The sequence below is a fragment of the Camelus ferus genome, chromosome 17, assembly GCF_009834535.1.
Source record: "Camelus ferus isolate YT-003-E chromosome 17, BCGSAC_Cfer_1.0, whole genome shotgun sequence".
Lineage (NCBI taxonomy): Eukaryota > Metazoa > Chordata > Mammalia > Artiodactyla > Camelidae > Camelus > Camelus ferus.
In genome coordinates this window covers 25,224,548-25,239,265 of record NC_045712.1, presented here as the reverse complement: position 1 = coordinate 25,239,265, position 14,718 = coordinate 25,224,548, and the positions used below count along the sequence as shown (strand labels likewise).

At 40.8% G+C, this 14,718-nt stretch overlaps 1 protein-coding gene across 1 annotated transcript in view; it reads left to right on the top strand.

Moving 5' to 3' along the window:
• Positions 1 to 13,830, top strand: part of RBM6 (RNA binding motif protein 6) — an 87,573-nt gene extending 73,743 nt beyond the window's left edge. The window contains 14 exon segments of the mRNA XM_032458470.1: positions 481 to 756; positions 1,180 to 1,340; positions 2,174 to 2,271; positions 2,946 to 2,988; positions 3,129 to 3,210; positions 3,447 to 3,532; positions 4,072 to 4,218; positions 5,866 to 5,961; positions 7,119 to 7,232; positions 7,234 to 7,380; positions 9,293 to 9,367; positions 10,067 to 10,164; positions 12,696 to 12,825; positions 13,584 to 13,830. Of these exon segments, the coding sequence (XP_032314361.1) occupies positions 481 to 756; positions 1,180 to 1,340; positions 2,174 to 2,271; positions 2,946 to 2,988; positions 3,129 to 3,210; positions 3,447 to 3,532; positions 4,072 to 4,218; positions 5,866 to 5,961; positions 7,119 to 7,232; positions 7,234 to 7,380; positions 9,293 to 9,367; positions 10,067 to 10,164; positions 12,696 to 12,825; positions 13,584 to 13,709 (1,679 nt within the window). The 3' untranslated portion in view covers positions 13,710 to 13,830.
• The last annotated feature ends 888 nt before the right edge of the window (positions 13,831 to 14,718 follow it).

Here is a 14,718-nt window from a genome sequence, read left to right as displayed (position 1 = left end):
GTCTTTAGCTTTGCTGTGTCTATGGTCTTAGCAGAATTTGAGACAGCTATCTTAGTACCGTAATGCAGGAAGAAACAAGGCTTCTAGACACACATGTTTGAAATATATGTATCTTTGGTAATTTGTCCCCAGATCTGTTTTTGTTTAGTTTGGTATGACCTTCTTGTTTACCCCGGATCTGTTATCATCATTGGTTATAATAGTCAAGTCTGGGATCTCATGAAGGATTTAAATATTTGGGAAGTGATAGAAAACTCGTAAGATTAAATATTTTAAATACTTGGATAGTTTCTTCTGTGAACTATTTTATGTGCTGTCCTATTAACCTTGCTTAAAGTCTGTCAGAAGACTCTTTTAGGTATTTCTGAGAATTTTAAAAGCATTCCAGTATGAGTATTTGGTGGTAGGTAAGGAGGAATCCCAGGAGTAGTGTTTTAGGGGATGAAAACTGTTGGAGATTCTCTGTTTCTGCTCCTCTAGTGACAGAGGCCAAGCAAGAATTAATAACCTACCCTCAGCCTCAGAAAACATCCATACCAGCACCATCAGAAAAACAACCTAGCCAACTCACAAGGTCAGCTGATAAGGAACCTGAACCCAAGAAGCGGGAAGAAGGACAAGAACCACGCTTGGGACATCAGAAGAGAGATGCAGAAAGGTATCTGCCTTCTTCTCGAAGGGAAGGGATCACCTTCCGAAGAGACCGAGAGAAGGAGCCGTGGTCTGGGGAGACACGCCAGGATGGAGAGAGCAAAAGTAAGTGGTTTGTTGGGGCACGTACCAGACTGTGACCACCATAGTTGGAGCATAGATGGCCTGGGCTATGGCCCTGGACCAGCTGCTTCTTACGTCCTAGTAAAACTACTCAGCCTGATTGTAGAGGCCGTTGTTTTTTGCAGGCCTCCTGTACTAGTTGGAGGAATTTACATCGCCCAAATAGCAAGTTGCTTTTCAAATGCAACAAGATGTAATTTTAGATTTCTAAGTTTTGGTGAAGAAAAGTATAAAGTATTTGACTAGCATTTTATTATAGAACCAGCCTTGGCAGAGGAGGGTAACATCTGCAGTCATCTGGAGTTTAAACAAAAAAAAGATACACTCAGGCTATGAGGACTTCAAAAATGTAAACCTTTCTCTCTCTTCCCTTTCCCCTCTGTCCTTTGTGTTTGGTTCATTCAGCAATCATGCTAAAACGCATCTATCGTTCCACTCCACCTGAGGTGATAGTGGAAGTGCTAGAGCCCTACGTCCGCCTGACTACTGCCAACGTCCGTATCATCAAGAACAGAACAGGCCCCATGGGCCACACCTATGGCTTTATTGACCTTGACTCCCATGCGGTGAGTCATAGTTGTCTGTCACCACCACCTCTACCTCTCATGCCCCATCCCTTCCTTGAGCCTTAGAATGGCCTAGGGACAGCTGGCTATAGAAACCTCAAGAAGATTTGAAGGACTTATTTATTCTTGGAATTCTTGTATGCTACCTGTTACCATAACCCCTCTTGTTCTTTCCTTTGGGTTCATTCAAGTGAAATGACTGCCCTGGAAAGTTAGAATTCTGAGTAGTTTTCCAGATCCATTTTTGTCTTGTGGCACTTATAGTTTCCAGTTAAAATAAAATGACAGTTTAGTCAGTTGTGAAAAATCGTAGTAGTAAACCTTTTTTGTCAAGATTTTAGTGAATTTTCTAATTTCTTAAAATTGTTTTGCCTGGCCACAGACAGTTATATATATTTGATGGTAATGGAACATTTCCTCTTTTTCCTCAAAGTGTTGCTTTAATAGATTCTTGTGGCTTGAATTTTTAGTTGTGGGGCTCTTTTCTATGGAAGTAACATGAGGATAGCAATGAAAATCATTGGTATTTCTTAGATTTCATGCTCAAAAATCACAAGGGGCTTTGTAAACTGGATCTGATGTAATGACAGTTGCAGACTAAAAGAAGAGGATTTGAATTTCTGAAATTATGTCAAAAACTGATGTCTATTTTGACCATTATTCTGATCCTTCATTAAGGGTTGCCTGTTTTTGCCAGTGTTCTCTTACCATTACGGTTATGACCAGAACATAATGTTTCGTAAATTTTTCCTTTGAGGAGAATCCACATTCAATTCTCTTTCAAGGGACATGGGCTTTTCTCTCTGGGTTCAAATGAGTCTTTGGTTCACCAGGAAGCTCTTCGGGTAGTGAAGATCTTGCAGAACCTTGATCCACCGTTTAGCATTGATGGGAAGATGGTAGCTGTAAACCTGGCCACTGGAAAACGAAGGTAAGGCAGAGGGCTGGGGCTCCTTTGTGCTGCCCCCACTCAAGTCTTTGGGAGGAAACTTCTATTCCTGGAAGGAGAGACAGAGATAGTAAGATGTGATGCTATCCTACTGTGAGTTACTTCAGATATGTATGTATGTTTTCTTTTTCTGAAGCTTGCCTTCTTCTGACTCTAGATTTTTTTTCCCCCTTAAATAGTATTACTAAGTACTTTAGTTTTTTCTCTTTTGACTCTCTGGTATCTTTGGGTCCCAGATGATGGTACAGTCTTTGGTGTGCAGAAAAATTGCAATATATCCTTGCCCCTTGGAATCCTAAGAAAGTGTTTTCTTGACTTGCCACTCCCCTGAACTTGTTCATACCCCATAGCATTGGAAAATCTAATTCTCCTTTACTCCTTCAATCATCTTGACCCAGGAGTGGTAACTGGGAAGTAGCTGCATCAGAGAGGCAGGCTTACAGGGATGGGGCAGAGCTTGCTCTAGCACCTTCAACTCAGTTGCTCTTTTGCTTCAGCAGGTAGCATCACCAGTATCACCAGACCTGCTTTCTGTCTGGGTTGGTTCCTTTCTGTGCAAAAAGGGGAAAAGAGTTTCTCACCAAATCTGTAGGGTCGGGCACTCCTCAAGTGGCTTTTGGTAGCAGGCTCAAGACATGTTATATTGTTTGTTGCAGAAACGATTCTGGGGACCATTCTGACCACATGCACTACTATCAGGTAGGCTTCAGCAGTTGGGGAGTGCTCTGTTAAAATCCTCAAGTAACTGAAAGAATGATTGTGAATTCTCTCTAGTGGGTGACTGTTAAGGTAAATGGCTATCAGAAGTTCCATAATTTTAACTTGCCTTTCTGTGATAGGGTAAAAAATATTTCCGAGATAGGCGGGGAGGTGGCAGAAATTCAGACTGGTCTTCAGATACAAATCGACAAGGACAACAGTGTGAGTGACCTTTTCTTTTGTTCTTTTTGGCTTGACTAGTCATTAATTGAAATCTTTATGGTCACAAAGTTGGCAGGAGTTGCTGTTGACTAGGGGTTCTCATTCAGCGAGAGCACCATCTACAGGTTCTGTAACCATTTGGGTTGGCCAGCCTCGCTCTTGGATTGTTCTTGATGGGTCCCCAGCAAGGGCTTCATTACAGGGACTAACATTGGCTCTGGTTGTATTCCCTGTAGCATCGTCTGACTGTTATATATATGATTCTGCTACTGGCTACTATTATGACCCCTTGGCAGGAACTTATTATGACCCCAATACCCAGGTGAGTTTTTGGCTTTGTTATTTTGTCAATGATTCTTTTGAGAAAAGAACCTATGATTTGTTACTTTGAAGGTTTGATCTCTGGTTGCTCATTACACGAAAAGTCTAAAAGTTTAAATCTGTGGAAACTGAATATTTTTCCATTCCAGGCAGCTGCTCTGACTGTTAACGCTATCCGTATCTCATGTCTAGTCTGGTGTTTTAAAAAATCCAGGTCTTATATCAAATTGTATTTATTCAGGTGGATTTTAAAGATGATCATCTTCATGTTAACTATTACATATATGGAAAAATCAATGCCTTGTGACATTATAGGCAAGAACAGTGCAGCTCTTGGAAAAATGGACAGTGAGTGGCCTGGCTAAGTCTTGGCCCCTGGAGTAGTCCCCTTGGCCCCTTTAGGTTTTTTGATTTAGTCTCTTCTTACGCTTGAGGGAGAGAGCTGCTCTTGCCCTCAGAGGGGAACTGTGCTCCTTAGACCTAGAATTACTGGAAAAGTGAAGCATTCTGTAGGCTTAACTGTTTCCAACTATATCGCAGCAAGAAGTCTATGTGCCTCAGGACCCTGGGTCACCTGAGGAAGAAGAGATCAAGGAAAAGAAACCCACCAGTCAAGGAAAGTCAAGTAGCAAGAAGGAAACATCTAAAAGAGATGGCAAGGAGAAAAAAGACCGAGGAGTGACAAGGGTAAGACGACTTGTGAATCTGCTTCCCTTTTCACATAATTACAGATTAAAATAAAGGCATCAGAGACAGACAAGATCTGGGTTTGCGATGTAAAGTCACGAAAAAAGCAGGCAGTCTCCTTGCCTCTTACAGCCTGTGGTCACTCTCTTTTACAAATGCAGAAACAGTGGGTGGTGGAACAAAGTGGCTCAGCTCAAACGCTGACACCTCAGCTCCACACAGTTTTACTTTCTTTTTTTTAAATGTATTTTTAGTTTTAGTTTTAGTTTTAGTTTTACTTTCTTACATCCCTTTTCAGTGCTTGACTCCATATACACATTTCTATAGGTATAATTGTAGCATGAGGTGCCATTTTGTATTCTTTATTCATTTTACATTTGATCACAAGTAGTTTTCCATTGTTCTATAATACTCTTTATTACCTTAATGCCTGTATGGTCAAAAGTCATAGTAAAACTGTACCCTTGTTTTCTTCATCATGCTTACATTGTTTGTCTTCCCTTTCTAATTTTATACAGTTATAATATGCAGCATTTAGTATTTTATTTCTCTTTTAAATTACTTCCTTAGGATAAATTTTCAAGAGCAAAGATGATGAACATTTTTATATGTCCTGACATAAAATCAAATTATTTGCCAAAGAAGTATATTGATTTACTCTGACACCAGTTATACATTAATGCAAAATGATGAATTTGCTTGTGGCTCAGTTCATAACTTGTCTTTTTTTCCCTTCTAATATTGCTATCTAGATATACAGAGAGAGTCTGTCTGGGAACTTAGACTTTGTTTTTTCTTCCAGTTTTATTGATACTATTGACATACAGCACTGTATAAGTGTAAGGTGTACAGCATAATGATTTGAGTTACACACATCATGAAATGATCACCACAGTAAGTTTAGTGAACATCCATCATCTCATATAGATACAAAATAAAAAGGGAAAAAAGTTTTTTTCCTTGTGATGCGAACTCAAGATTTACTCTCTTAACAACTTTCATATATAACATACAGAAATGTTCATTATATTAATCATGTTATACATTACACCCCTAGTCCTTACATATCTTATAATTGGCAGTTCGTACCTTTTGACCACCTTCATCCAATTCATCCTCTCCTCCCCCGATCCTCACCCCCAACCTCTGGTAACCACAAATCTGATCTCTTTTTCTTTGAGTTTGGCTGGCTGTTTGTTTGTTTTTCTACCCCTCCCCGTTTTTTCTTTTCTACAGCACAATGTTAGTTACTGGTGCACAGCATAGTGATTCAACATTTTTTTACATTACAAAATGATCACAACTGAGAACTTAAACTTTAGAGTCATACTAGCTTAATATTTGGATTCTGCTTTTGCCACTTATTCTTTCTAACCATATTCTCAATCATTTGTAAAATGAGGATATCAATGCCTATCTAGGAAGATTTGTAGTAAAGGCTGAAAGAGATAACGTATGTAAATGCCCCATCTGGTGCCTGACATATAGTAATCATTCAATTTATACTAAATGTGATGTTTTTAAAGGTTTTTTATTTTGGAATAATTATAGCAACACTATAGATATTTCACAAATTAGGAGGTTTGGAAAATCAGACTAATTTCAACAGGGTTAACGCATATAAAAATTACCTGGGATTTTGATTAGTTTCAGGAAAGTGCCAGTGAGGGGACAGCCCCCTCAGAAGATGTCTTTAAGAAGCCTCTGCCTCCCACTGTGAAGAAGGAAGAGAGTCCCCCACCAGTAAGGCTAAGCTGATGTCCTGGGATAGGGCTGGGGCTAGTTCCACATGGGAAAGAAAGGTCAAAGGTTGATGCCTCGCTTTGATGTTGGTCCTTTAGCTCTCTGTGTCTTACAAATAAGGATTCCTTGAATATAAGCATGAGGTAAATTTTCCTGTCTCCTAATGGGGTATTACTGGAGAATCAGAGGCAGAATCAGAATCTGTCCTTCTCCCCTCTTCCTTGTGCCATTCCCACCAAAGCAGGGCATGCATGGCCTTTTAAAGTTAGAATCTTGGTCTTGTTAATTCTTCTCTACTAAATGACCAAGGAAACCCATTTGCCTGGCCCCACTGTTTCCTACCTTTTGGTGCTGCATGAGAATCTAAGTGTGGAGTGCACGCATGGTCATGGTCATTTTTATAGTGTGCCTACTTGGCCAGAGTGAACAACGCTAACATTGGTACCCATTTTTTTAGATGCCATAAAGTGATTGGCTCAATCCAATCAGTTATTTTGATTAAATATAAATGGATAACAATAGAGACTGTTTATATGTTTTTATTTTGATTGATCATAGGCCAATGACCTTGCATCATTATTTAATATTTCCTGTAAGCGACTGATACTTTTTGCCTGCTCCACATTTTTTAGTTCAATGTAACATCTATCCAACCATGTAGTTTCCTCTACCTTACTCAGGAGCTGGATCTGTCTACCTGGATATTTATCATTCATTTGCTTTTAGTCTATCTCTTAAACCTCTTTTGCTATAGGGGTTACTGTAGCCTTGGTGGAATTTATCTTTCCTTTTCTCCATGAGTAAAAGTGACTTGGGAGATGATTGCTGTCTCTCCCTCTTTGTAATCTGTAACTTTTAAGCTCTTTTCCTGTGTTCTCTGTCAGTTTCCCTTTCTCTTCCTTCTCTCCACTATTCTTTTGCTAGAGTCACTTCTAAGGGAATCTTTCTGGCTTATCTCAGTGGGCAAGAAGAACAGTCAAGCTCAAGCCATGTTGCTTCCATCTGGGAAATAAGCAATGTGGTCAGTGGGCCTATTTTGAACCCGGTTCATTATTCAGACTAAAAGAGAAGAAATGAAATGCCCATATTAGAATATCCAGAAAACAGGCCGTGGATATAGGTTGAGTTTATGTTAACTCCTGGCTTTCTCCTTCCAGCCTAAGGTGGTAAACCCACTGATTGGCCTCCTGGGTGAATATGGAGGAGACAGTGACTATGAGGAGGAAGAGGAGGAGGAGCAGACCCCTCCTCCACAGCCCCGCACAGCCCAGTCCCCAGCAGCGGGAGGAGCTGACCAAGAAAGAAAACGAAGAAGACAAACTCACTGACTGGAATAAACTGGCTTGTCTGCTCTGCAGAAGGCAGTTTTCCAATAAAGAAGTTCTGATCAAACACCAGCAACTCTCAGACCTGCATAAGGTATTAGGGGAAGGGCCCTGACCTTTTGAATTTTTGACTCTTTACCATCAATGAGCATCGAGCAGAGAATACAGAAGCCTGTGCTGTCCTTCCTCAACCTTATTATCCCCAGCTCCTATAATTAAATCAGTTCAATTAAAAAATAAATTTTTCCTCCCTTTTTGTTCATTGGTTGCTCTACTTTAAAACTGTGTCCACCTTCAAAAAACTTCACTGTGTAGACCCAAGGCAAGGAGCATGGCTGGGGCTAGAGAACCAAAAACAGAGGCTGTGCTGAAGACAGGAGAAGGAGTCGTAGAAAAGGAAACTCATTGCTGGGTTTCTCTTAGTTCTACCATTAACCTGACAATTGGACCTCAGATAAGGCCTGTTTCTTCTTTGATACTTGATGGCTTCACCTGGTTCTGTCTGACTCTGACAGTGTGCCATTTTCCCCAAAGGTGGGTCACATTCTGTCATCTCTTCATGAAGTGAGTTATTGCTATAAGCCATGGCACAACAGCTATTCTTGGGATGTTAAACTGATGTAAATTGATCCTCCCTTGCAGTCTTCCCACTTACATGTACTGACCAAGGAGCCAAATTCTGGACAAGTAAATCCCCTAGATGAACTCATGTTCTCAGTAGAGAGTAATTTCTCTCGTACTTCTTCTCTAGCAGATGTTGCTAGAGCAGGTGAGGGGATTAGATTTAGGTTTTCTCTCAACGTAAAACCCAAAGTCTTATGTGGCTAAAGGCTGAGAGGCTCTGCATTTGGTGATAAGCATACCTCTTCTTCCAGCTGCCTCGGCTGAGGCTCTGCAAAGTTTCTAGGATTCTCGGAAGTTCTTTCTAACAATCCCTGCAATAGACTACCTCTCAAGTCCCTTTGACCTTCTGGAATTCTGAGTCATCAGACCAACATATTTAAATTTCAGCTCTCTGATGAAAATGCTAATAAATGGCTAAAAAGATAAAAAGTAGTTGTCAGAGGTATATATAGAATAGATAAACAAGATTATACTGTATAGCACATGGAAATATATACAAGATCTTGTGGTAGCTCATGGTGAAAAAGAATGCAGCAATGAATGTATATATGTTCATGTATAACTGAAAATTTGTGCTCTATACTGGAAATTGACACAACATTGTAAACTGACTATAACTCAATAAAATAAAATAAAATAAAATAAAATAAAATAAAATAAAATAAAATAAAATAAAATAAAAAGTAGTTATCAGGAAAGAGGAGCCAGAGTTCTGATGAATCCAGAAACTGAATTCATCCTGGAATGTAGAACGCAGACTGTAGCACTTTTCCTTTCCTTGCAGTGATCTGGTGCAAAGAATCCCTTTTCTGTGCAAGAGCTTTTCTGGACACCTTAAGTTTCTTATATATGCCAGAGGGCATCGTGTAGTGGAGCCATAGTTGAAGAATGTGGGACCCTCAAGGAGTATAGGACTCTCAGAGCAATCTATTTGTTCTTTCATGACCTTGGGGTTCGTTTTTTCTGTGGGCTTTAAAGAGTAAATAGTGTCTGAGGATGGCAGGTGGTGGCAGTAGGCAGAGCGTGTCGGCATTTGGTTTTCTTCACTGGTTTATTCAGATTTCCCTCTCCCATAAGTTTTACCTTAGAGAGATGTAAAATAGATTGATGTCTTCCAGATTTTAGAGAGAAGTAGGATAAAATGTGTGCCACAGCACATAACTAATCTATGTGACAAGCCAGTGTTAGAACCTGGGTTCCCATTGCTGAGGCTAAAAGCAAAACCAGTTAGGGATTGTTGCTTGCAGGGTACAGTGATCACTTAGGAGAGTTGGTCAGTGAAAGGAGTTTCGGTCTTAAAGCAGCTATCAGGAAAGGCCTAGAGGCATTTCTAGGACTGCTTTTTTTTAGACTTATACTCATAGAACTCCCTCTCTTCTTAGCAAAACCTGGAAATCCATCGGAAGATAAAACAGTCTGAGCAGGAGTTAGCCTATCTGGAGAGGCGAGAACGGGAGGTAAGTGTGGTGACCTGTTACTCCCTTGACCTCAACTCTTTTTGCTTTCTGGTGTAATATTTGTAGGCTGTGCTGAGGATAAAGAACAAAGAGACCCCAAAAGATAGTGTATAAATTTCTCAAAACTCATCAAACTACATTAAAATGGGTGCATACTATAAATTATACCTTAATAAAGCTGATATTTTTTTAAAGGTAGTGCTAGAGTCTCTGCATAAGTCAAATAATACTCCTTTTTCCTGCCCACCTTTTAAAATCAGTGAAGGAGTGTTGGAGAGGGCTGCTGAAATAGCATCTTTTACTGTTAAAGGCCAAGTTGGAAGAAGTTGCTTAGTGTGAGAGCCAATGGACTTGCTCTCTAGACCACACTGTTAGGCAGACTCACCTGTCCAGCTACAGGCTTCACCTCACCAGCCCAAGGCAGGTATATGTGATGGTTAGAGAGCTACCAATGGATGCCTACTGGAGAGTGCCTCTTCCTCAGAAAAGGCAAATATAGCGTATCTTCCCAAATTTACCAGTCAGAGAAGCCACTACTTTCTCAAGAATAGTGTATAAAGGAGCAAGAGATTCTAGGAGTTACCAGTTCAATTCCCTTTGCATTAGAAGAATTATCAGGAATAAAGTTAAGCTTTCCCACTACCCAACCCCCTCAGACAGAAATATAAATATCAGATCTGTTCTTCTGCTTACCAACAGGGAAGGTTTAAAGAAAGAGGAAACGATCGCAGGGAAAAGCTCCAGTCTTTTGATTCTCCAGAAAGGAAAAGAATTAAATACTCCAGGGAGACTGACAGGTAAGATATACTCTTCACTCAGCCTAGGCCTCAAGGCCTAGTGATGAAACCATCTCCTTCTCCAGCTGTGCTGCTTTTTTTCTTTCAGGGAGTAGGTTATCGGGAGTAGGTTCTTTCTGAACTCTTGAGCATGAGGTTCACCCCAGCATTTTGACTACCTGTCTTAACACACAGGGAATATGTACATTGGCATCAAAGAATCGTTGGCTGCTTAGCTGTAGTAGCCCTGGTTGTGAACCCTTTCTCTTTTCATCAGTAATTCTGTACCTCCTTATCAGCCTGATAAGAATGTCACACTCTTGGACCTTTTCTCTAGGGAACATCCGTTCTCATACATAGGTGCTGAATATATGGTTGGCTGCTGATGGAGATATATGACTTTCCTGTGCTTGTTTCTGGGCATATAGCTCCAAAATAATGAGTCCGGAATAGTATAGGATTTGCTGATAGTCCATGGTGTACAGGTAGTGCACTAAGTGCAAGAAATATTTGGGTAGACAAGACATACATTATCCTTGACTATCTGAACACAGAATAAGGAAGGCTTAGGTGATACATTGTCTCATAGGGCAGACTCAGAAATCTGATGGAGAAGGGGAGGGCATTTCAATTGGAGGGAACTGCATGCTTCATGGAGGAAAGAGAGAGAGAGGTCATGATGCATTTGAGAAGTTGTAAGTAGCTTGATGGACTGAACACTGGAGATACGTGACTGAGTGACAAGAAGATGAGGCTGGCACAACAGACCCAGTCCAGTTCATGAAGTTCATGCTCCTTGAGTACCATGCTAAGACTTTGTCTTAGGGCAGTGGGAGGGTTATGAAATGATTTTAAGCAGGGAATTGATTTAGCAAAACTTGAGCAAGTCTGTGTGCTGGTAAGCAAACAGACTAGTAGCCAGGATAGATTTTGCCTACGGGGAAGGGGAAGATGATTGATGGAGAAAGGACCCTAAGAAGGCTAGATGGGGTCTGGGGCTCTGGCATTCCAACTTGTTTGTTCACAGCTCACAATAAGAGATTATTTTTGAATCATGGCCCAGTAATCGTGCATGTGTGTATGTAAGTAACCGAAAAAGAAATCTTCCTGAAAAATACTTCCTTACTGTGTGCAATAAACTGATATTTTTACTCTAGTCTATTTTATTTGCATTTTTAAGAAGTGCTAAGGTGGGACCACTTAATCAATGTAGCGTCCTATTGGGTCATTCACTGCAGTTTGAAATACACTGGACTAGGACAAAAGTGAAGGAGTCAGCCAAGAGGAGGAAGGGCACCTTAGCCCTGAGTCATTGGGCTGGATGTAGAAAGCGACCATTCTCTAGTCTCGGTACCTTTCACACCACATTCTACTAGCTCTTCTCCTTCTTAGTCTTCTCTCCTGCTCCTCTTCCTTTTCTGGGTAATTCCAGATATTCTCCAGGACTCTGCCCTCAGTGTTCTTTATTCTTGCTGCTCCACTCTCTTGACCTGGACTATCTATGGTACCTCAGGCCTTAGCTACCACTAACAGGCTAACAAGTCCTGTGACTATCCCAAGTCAGTTCTGTTTTCTGAGTTCAAAATCACTATTTCTATTTACCTCCTGGGTATGACCTCTTGGACACCTCTCAGGCTCTTCACACTAAACAATTACTCAATATTATATTCCACATTATACTCCAGTCCAGTCCTGCTAAACCTACTGTATTCCTATTTCAGAGTAGTAACATCATCGCATCATGGTCTGCCTGGTCTGACCCAGTCTTCCTCCTTTATCCTGTATGTCATTATTGGCCACTTCCCTAATTAAGTCTTGCCTCCTTCCTAACTCATCTTCAAATCAGACTGCTTACTCTCAATCTTTGCTCTTCAGTCTTCTGTCCATTATCTACCATACCACCAAAATGACCTTTGTGAGCAGAAATCTCCTAAAACTTGACTTTTTGTGAACATACACCTGCCTAGAGGGAGGCCTGGGTTCCAGGGATTCTTTGCTTGGAGGATGAAGTCCAGAGTCATGATTTAGCATGATGTTAAAGGCTTTTCACAGTATCGCCCAAACATCCTGTTGTCAATTCCTACCACTTCTCTCCTAGACAAATTATATTCTTTCACTTTTCTTTGCTGAGTCCTCCTTTCCTCCCATGCTTTTTCTAGCTCACAAGCTCCTCGTTTAAGACCCAGTTTAGATATACCCTCTTGTTAGAATTCCTCTCATTTTTGGTGATGCCCCTTCGGAGTTTGTGTTCCCTCTGTTGTATTTCCATAGTAGATATCTGCTGATGCCACATCCATTGCTGAGCTCCTCAATGTGCTCTAAGCATCTGTTGACATATCCTTCTCACATCCTTCCCCATGAACAGGGTCAGGTCTTAGTCGTCTCTGTATCTGCAGGAGAAAGCCTGTTGCATAGATAGCAGGCACTCAGAGATATCATTTAATAGACTTAAGAGGAGGCAAATCTGAATCAAGAAGACAGGTTTTTTATTGGGCTCACAAACAGGTCACTTTGAGAGTGCTGATGTCTAAGTATGTCTGCTTCTTTTGCAGTGATCGTAAACCTCTTGGTAAAGAAGGCATCGACAACAGCAGCAAAGGAGGCTGTGTCCAGCAGGCCACTGGCTGGAGGAAGGGGGCAGGCCATGGATATGGCCATCCTGGGTTGGCTTCAGCAGAGGAGGTGAAATGGTTTTCATCTTGTTGGGGATGGCATGAACCTGAAATATACTTAATTTTCTCTCATTCTGTGGCCCAGAGCTGTGTCCTTGTCTTTTGGATGGGCTTTCTCCACTGCTGGCAGAGAATATCAGAGCTGGGGAACCCATCAGTCTTGATTACTGGCTTGTAGCTAGGCATGCTAGGCCTTTTGCTATTTGGTTGGTGCTGGGAAGGGGAGTGATAAGTTGGAATAAGACTCATCTTACTCGTCCTTAGAGTAAGACCTAGGGGCAGTGTGGGAATCAGTTTGAGGCTGAAGAATCATTTGATGAAAAGAACAAGGGAACCAGCAATAAAAGGCACAAAGGCATCTCAGAGAGGAATTGTCATCAGAGATCTTTGATGGTTGAAATTTGAGGAACATGAAGTTAATCTTGGTTCCCGTAAAGGGCCTCGCCCCTCATGGTTCAGGAAAAGAAGAGAAGATAGAAAAGGTGGTAAGAGGGAGCACTGCACATTTTGTGTTGGCTTAGTCCCCCTCTGAAAATGCTGAGTATAGGAGATTGGCTTCTGCTATTTCTGGTGTTGAATCTTGTGTCCTGAAATCATGGCATCACCACCCTCCTTATTCATCTTGAGTGTTTGTTTATTAATTAAACATTCTTTTAAAATTCCTCTATTTTGTGTTCCTCACTAGTCCAGAAATGCTTATAGTCAAAGACCAGCTCTGAGGCTAATTAGTACATAGCACCCACTTCATTGTTCATCTTTGTTTTACAGACTGAAGGCCGGATGAGGGGGCCCAGTGTGGGGGCTCCAGGAAGAACCAGCAAGAGACAGTCCAATGAGACTTACCGAGATGCTGTGCGAAGAGTAATGTTTGCTCGGTATAAAGAACTCGATTAAAGAGTGGAGACAAGTCCTATAGGACAGAGCCTCCTTCTTGTTTTGTTTGTCCGTCTCTCCTTTTGTTTTGTTACTGTTCTTGCTGCTAGAACTTTTTTAAATAAACTTTTTTTCAATGTGATTTTTTTTTTTTTTTTTTTTTTTTTTTTTTTTTTGGTGGCTTAATTTTTCTCCCATAGATGGGTGGGAGGTGGGGCTAATGGTAGCAGGGAGAGAGTCCTTTGATGTGAGCCCATTTGAGGTGATGCTGAAATGGCAACAAGGGAGGGCTGTAGTGTGCCCTGGAACACTGCCTAGTATGTGACCTTTGAACTCTGGCTTGTATGAATATTGTCAGATTTTTTTTACATTATTTTCCTAATCTCATTAGTGAAAATAGCATCTCACTCATTGTTTGTTTCAATTTCTTTGATAACTGTGGAGGCTGCACATATTTCCATATGTTGGTTTACTACTTCTTAGACTTTCAAAAGTCCTTTTCCAACTTTATTTTGGGGGCAGGGGCAGGGGAAGCAGTGTTGTGACAACTCTTTTTCTAAGTGTCTGCTAGCTGTTCAGTGCTTCACACATTGTGATCACCTCAGCAAGTTGGCATAATGAGAATTACCACTCCTCTCCAGCCACTGCCCCAGCTTTTCCTTCCCTCCATGGCTAGAACTCTCCAAAGAGATGTCTGCCCTCTTTCAAATCTTGCTTTATTTCCCACTGTATCACTCATACCATTTCACAGAATTTGCTTCAAAAGTGAAACTTGTTTTTGGTTTTTTAAAAAATTCTTTGTAGTTAAAAGGACTACTGTATCCTACAAGCCTGTAATTTCTGAGAAATTATAAATTATAAAATCTGAGAAAAAATAATTTCTCAAGGTAGCATATACTAAGAATGCACTTCTCAGATATCTCAGGGAAAGAATATTTCTTAGGAAGAGAACTGCGTGTTTAGAAGAACATCTTGATTGTATGAGGTAGGGGTTTGTAAACTTTTCTGTAAAGAGGTAGAGAGTCAATAT